This window comes from Nicotiana sylvestris, chromosome 2 (genome assembly GCF_000393655.2).
Source record: "Nicotiana sylvestris chromosome 2, ASM39365v2, whole genome shotgun sequence".
Classification (NCBI taxonomy): Eukaryota; Viridiplantae; Streptophyta; class Magnoliopsida; order Solanales; family Solanaceae; genus Nicotiana; species Nicotiana sylvestris.
In genome coordinates, this window is record NC_091058.1 from 112,461,894 (window position 1) to 112,468,628 (window position 6,735).

Genomic DNA, 6,735 nt, shown 5'->3' on the forward strand with positions numbered 1-6,735 from the left:
CGTCGTAGTTCGAACAAGGTCGAACTCATATTTTCGTCGATGGCCTTGGCCATTGGGATGTTGCTTCAAACTGTCGTCGAAGTAGGATCCCGTCGTAGTTCGAACAAGGTCGGACTCATATTTTTGTCGATGGCCTTGGCCATTGGGATGTTGCTTCGACCTGTCGACGAAGTAGGATCCCGTCGTAGTTCGAACAAGGTCGAACTTATATTTTTGTCGATGGCCTTTGCCATTGGAATTCTCGCTCACATTGGAGGTTTGATTATATTCCTGTAGGAAATACATGTCGAATTTATACATACAATGGAGATTTGATTATATTCTTGTGGGAAACACATGTCGACTTTGTACATATAATGGAGATTTGATTATCTATATCCAGTCCCTTCATTACTCGGCCCGAAGAACACGTCGTCGGGTGGGGTAATGAACAATACTCCGAACCTCGAGATGTACCCCTTGCCGCCTCAATTAAAACCTCACCGAAAAAACCCGATTGGGACAAAACCCAGATAAGGTAAAAAGAGTACGACTTAGGCGGCGCCTCCTTTCAGAAGTGAAAGTGTTTGAGATGGGTGACATTTCAATTGTTTTGGAGTAGTTTTTCCTCAATTGTCTCTAATTGGAATGCTCCTTTGTTTGCTGCCGCCGTGATTTTGTATGGTCCGTCCCAGTTTGTTCCTTGTTTTCCCTCATTAGGGTCTTTCGCTGCTTGCATTTTAGCTTTGAGGACGTAATCTCTGATCTTGAGCGGTTGTACTTTGGCCTTCTTGTTGTAGTACATTTCTACTTGTTGCTTTTGGACTACCATTATTATGTGCCCATATCTCTTCGTTCTTCAACTTCGTCTAAATCTTGTAGCCTACTTTCGTCGTTGTTTGTTCCGCTTTCGTTGGAGTACCTCAAGCTAGGCTCTCCGACCTCGATGGGTATAACTACATCAGTCCCGTAGACTAGTGAATATGGCGTCTCTCGCCTGTGCTAGTTTTTGGCGTAGTCCGGTATGCCTATAGTACTTCTGGTAGTAGTTAAGGCCATAGCACTTTGGCGTCCTCGAGATTCTTTTTCAATATATTCAGTATTACTTTATTGGAGCATTCGGCTTGGTCGTTGCCAGCGGGATGGTATGGTGTGGAAAGTATTCGCTTGATGTGCCATTTTTCAAAAAACTCGATCGTTTTCTTTCCGACGAACTGAGGTATGTTGTCACAGCTGATTTCTTTGGGGATGCCAAGCGGCATATTATATTTTTCCATATGAACGTGATGACCTCTTGCTCACGTATTTTTGACAACATTATATTTTTTCCATCTGATTTTTTTGACTCAAAAGATATCAGAACCTTTTTGAATAAATCAATCAAAGAAAATGAAGGGGTAAATCTTAGCTGAGTATAATAATCTCTAGAATAAAAGACAGGCAAGGAGAATAGGGATGATAAGAATTCTTTATCTCGTCAAAGACAACCTTAAACAATAACCTTATCGATCGTTTATGTAAGCAAGTTTACAACAAGTGCTATGGGTTAGGAAAAGTGCCCGAGAGCTTACAAGGTTGTTTTACGTTCTATATATAAGGAACAAAACCGTTCTAAGCCCTAAAAGACAAGTTATATGGAATATTCTTAATATTCCTAATGGGTCTGCACTACTGTAACAGCCATACAGTCTCTTGTTCGTCTTGAGGTCGTCTCTACAGGATATCGAGCTATGGAAATATCGTCGTTCGCCGTAATCATCAAGGATCGTGGTTGTTCAAATTTGGACCCGTACAAGAAAGAAAGTGAGAATACAATTTCTAAGAACCTGTTAAAAGGACAGGTTGACTAATTTGTCCGTGAAAACCAAGCAAGCAATCTCTCGTCAAAATCCCATCACTCTGACCTGTACAATGAGCTAAGTAATACAAGACAAAATGTGAACAAGATTGATTTAATTTTAGTACTAAACACATTTACGAAAGACATCATCTCTAGTGCTAATTCCGAACTGTGGGAACAAAGAGACCCTCCAACTCAAATATTTTGAATATTTTAGGGCAGGAAAGGAATGAAGAGACCAAACAGAAACAAAAGCAATAGAAAAAAAAGGGAAAGAAAAGGAAGAGTGAGAGAGAGACAGAGCCGGAATAATTGAAGTTTCAAAAGCAAAGCAGCACCTCGTTGTTGTGTCTCTTAAAAGCCAAACGATGAGAAGGTTGATGTGTCTGCCTTCTTCTGCCTCTGAAATATTTGTACAAAGAGAAATTTCTCTTTCCCATCCCAAATTCCAAGGCACAAATATATGCTACCCCCAATTCACATTGCTATCGCTATCCCTTTCTCAGTGTCTCAACTCAAAGACAGTGCCTCAAAAGAATAGTCACTCCCTTTCACTTGCTACTCTCGTGTAATATTAATGGAAGTTTTCGAATTAACTAATTTAAATTCTAAGTTTACATATGTATTTAATTCCACATAAAAGTAAGTTTTTGTTATCTTTGTGCACCCCGGAAAGGGTTTGGATGGAAGGGGAAAACTAAAGAAAAAATAGAAAATTCTTACTGATTTTCCTGCCAAACAAACAAATTTTTAAATATCCGCACAATTTGCCAAGCAGCACGAGCATCACCATTAATTACACTGATGAGCCACTGACAATTATAGAAACGACGCCGTGGCTATCGCTTACCTCAAAAGCAATGAAACTGTCCCACCCCACTGCAAAAAACTCGAACATCTACCTTAGGCCATTGATTTTGAATTGATATAAGCTAAGTTTTCGTGAGGGACCCCAAAAGCAACGTCTCTTTTTCCTCAGAAAGGCACACACGTGCACTCCTCTTTTCGAAATCTGTGTAACCTTAGCACTATACATGCAACATTAGTGTATTACATAAGTTTACCAAACGAAAACATTCATTAACATACTTGCAGCTGTCTAACATTAACATTTTTACCAACAAGTTTTGTGGAAAAAGTAAAAGAGAACTTAATACACTTTCTTGTATCTTTGAATTTCTTTGTACTTTTAATAATACATCAACCGCGTATTTTTTCTTTCATTTGGCTACCTTTTTCCATCTGAATATCAATTGTGCCCAAAAAGAGGCATATACCAAACCCGAGGTTACGAAAATCTAAAAAAGAACATGAAAAAGAAAAGGAATCTCGATGTTTGCCGGTAGCCTGTAAACCGATTCTATGATGATGACCGCGAACGAGTTACCGACTCAGCCAATTTCCCGATTCTTTCCGCTAACTCCGGTGACAGCTTCTTAGCCGGTTTCTTCTCCTTTTTCTCCGGTCGAAAATCAAACCCGAGTGCGTATGAAACTTCTTCGGAGCTCCACCCGGCTTTACGGAGCGAATCCGAGAACCGATCCGCTTTCACTAAGAGAGCATCCAAAACTGCTTGATTATCCAACAATATCATTTCCCCTTCGAAGAATCCAGAGGCTGAAACTTGTACCATCTCCTTTACGTCCGATTCATCCCACCCACCTTCTCTCAAAACCGACCCGATTTTATCCACGTAATCATCGACCCATTTCGGCATTTCCGTCTTTGGCATTTCGAAGTACCGTTCTGGCGAGGACGAACATGAAGACGACGAATTCGAGTTCCTACGCCTCCGATCTACGGCGGCGTCGCTCCAGAACTCCACCCAACGCGGCGTCCGACCACCGGAGAACGTATCGAGACTCCTTCGTGAAAAATTGGACGATGAACCAGCTGATTTTTCACTTAGAGAGCGTTGTTTAGAGAGAATCTGAGGATCTGAACTTTGGTGGAACAAAGATGATTCACGATCAAAGAAATCTGATAAATCAAACCCGCAGCAGAAAATCCGATTCTCGTCCACGTAGAAAATAGGGTTTCCAGCTAAAGGAGGATTACAAGGAATGTAACAATGGTTGAAAACGGGTATTAAAAGTGGAGCTCTTTTGAGCGCATTTCGAGCAATCTTGATAGCTTTTTCAGGGTCACATGGCCTAGGACCCCAAGACTTAGACCACAGAGCATTACGAGCTATATGGAAAGAGATAGCAGCGATGGGTAGATCAATAGAAGCACGAAGCTGGAAACGGGCCGGACCAGTGGAGCGCCAATCAGGAAAACCGGGTCCGATGGGTAAACCGGCAGAGAGAACCGCTTTCAGGTCTGGTGGGAAAGCAAACCCGAACTCAGCTTCAGCTCTGGCGAACTCCACGTCAGATAACCCAGCCAGGACTTGAATACCGGAGGTCTTGAGGTGAGAGATGACTTTATCAGCAAGGGAGGAGAAAGAAAGGAGACTATTACGGGGAGGAACTGGAGTGGAGGGTGCTGCAGCCGCGGCTCTGGCGGAGAGACGACGGAGGCCGGCTAAGTGAGCCGGATTCAGTCCGGTCATCCTCCGGTCTACGTCGACCATTATTGTGTTTTTCAAGTACCGGTCGGAAAAGAATTAAAAAAAAGGACCGATCACAACAACAAAAAACGGTGAAACGGCGAAATGGAGCATAAGCGAGTGTGGTAGAGAGGGTGGAGAAGTGAAATTGGGAAAAGGAGAAGTTGAGATTTTAGATCTTAAAGAAAGGTAAAGGATATTTATAGCAAGTTTCTGGAGTGGTGTCCCACATATATAGATTTTGGAAATAGACCTCTTTTTTCTTTTTTTCGTTTTCTCCCTATGCATCAGGAATTTATGGAAGTGCCAGCGTAGCTTAATTAGTTTTTGAACTTCTCTATACCGTCCTACGAAATATGGGGGTACCGTAGCAATTAACAAAAGTATCTTAATTAACAAGTAGACCCCTAATTTTTCTTTTCTTGGTCGCTTCTAACTTCTAAGACAGTCTTCAGTTGTTTAAGAAAGAAAAAGTTTCATTGCTTTCCTTCTTAATTTAGATATGTCATTTGATTTAGGCATGACTCTTAAAATAATAGAATTTTAATCTGTGTTAATAAAAACATATCCAAATGTAAAGATAGGTTTACTTTTAAAGAAATTCTAGTGTTATTCTAAATAGAAGTGAATTTCACATTTGTAAATATAATTACTAAAGGGTGTGAAGAAAATTATAAGAGATCAAGGTTCAATCCAAATAGAGGGAAAAAAAGTTAAAGTGATTTGATTAGCTTAATATATGGTAAAACAATTAATCTGGAGCATATGGAAAAATATTTATAACATAGATCATGGAGATCCTCTTTTATAATTCAAAAATTATTTTTCACGATTTTATGTATTTAAAAATTTCCAAAATACAACAACTAATACCAGATATTAATTTGATAAAAGCCTAAACAATTTTTTTGAAAATACTATCTTAATAAAACAAGAGGGTGGAAACTATTCACAGCTAGTGGGAAAGAAAATTGCAGCATTGAGGTCAATACTAAAGAAAACCACATTTTAAGGGGAACGGCACGTTGTCATGTAGAAAAGGACCTATTTTGTTGTCCACTTGGAATTCAATTTTCTTCAGAAAACAAAAACAAAATCTAACTAAATATTTAACCCTTAAGCACTATTGGTGTTATTTTCCTTTAAAAAACCCTCCGTTTTCATTGTATTATTATTTTAACCAGACAATGCCTTTAACGAGAAGAGCTGAAATTCAAATATTTTCTACAGTACGTGTATTATATTTGTTAGGAGGTGCGTGGATATATATGTTGCGTTTTAATTTGTGTTTTGTTGAGAAGTTGAATAAAGAAAGGTTAAATTAAGAGAGCTAAAATGAATGTCACGTAGTTTTCAGTTATATGATCACCATTTTGGCCTTACTTTTATTTTTGTATTGTCCAAAAATTGTGTCATTCCCAGGAAGAAAATTATAAAAAGTCAACTGTATTCACACTTTTCGAACTATTTCATTTAAGTACGACTCAAATTCTAACTTGCGTATACAAAGAAAATCGCTTCTAAATTGGGACAAATGAATCAAAGTAAATTACAATTGATCATGTATCAGAACTTATAACCACAAGGATTTCTAAGTTTATATCTATTCTGATGCACCAATTTCTAAGTAGGGGATTTCCTTTGCATAGCAACTACTAGTTGTCACAGGTAAAGTAATAGAAGGAAAATAACTTAGACCTTAAGGTGAATAAAGAGAAGAAAATAGTTGACTACATAAATTAAAGCGTAACCTTTTCTTTTTCCCTATACAAGATAAAGTGAAGAGAACAAGTATGTGACGGACAAGGCAGTGTAAGAAGTCAAATTGAAAACTTGCATACAAGTGGCTAATTATTCCTTGAAATTATCATACAAAGACGAGACAAAAATTGAAATGGGCGTCTATATGACTTTTCCAGTTCGCGTAGGTAGATGTTTCCAAGTTTCAACTTAAGCTAGGTATTTTTTTTTTCTTTTTAATATAAACCTAAACGTATGATATTTATGAGTCAATAGAAAATACAGTAAACTACAAATATAAGAAAAAATAACTTTTTTAAAAAAAATTGGGGTCAGATGAGCTATATCCGATGGTCTATCTGAAATACTCTCTCTATCTCCTTAAAGTAAAGGTCTAAATACATAATATTCTTCTTAGACCTCACTTATAAAATTACGTTGGGTTTGTTGTTAATTTTATTGGACTCCATATCACGTGAACAATAAAGATGAGTACAACAAACAAACTTTATCAATTGAGGAGCAACTGTTATTGTCGAAATTGAAATACTGAGGATTTTCTTGATTGTAGTGGAGCATTTGATTGGTGGAAATGGTGAAGAAAGCTGTGTCTTTAGGGAAAGAT

At 38.2% G+C, this 6,735-nt stretch overlaps 1 protein-coding gene across 1 annotated transcript; it reads right to left on the bottom strand.

The window, feature by feature from the left end:
* Positions 1 to 2,958: 2,958 nt before the first annotated feature.
* Positions 2,959 to 4,567, bottom strand: LOC104234618 (uncharacterized). The gene has a single exon (XM_009788216.2). It carries the CDS (start codon positions 4,392 to 4,394, stop codon positions 3,180 to 3,182), a length of 1,215 nt encoding a protein of 404 aa, XP_009786518.1. The 5' UTR covers positions 4,395 to 4,567; the 3' UTR covers positions 2,959 to 3,179.
* Between the last annotated feature and the right edge of the window lie 2,168 nt (positions 4,568 to 6,735).

Bases quoted from the DNA above. Each gene is read 5' to 3' on its own strand.
- LOC104234618 (XM_009788216.2), bottom strand. From the start codon at position 4,394: ATGGTCGACGTAGACCGGAGGATGACCGGACTGAATCCGGCTCACTTA.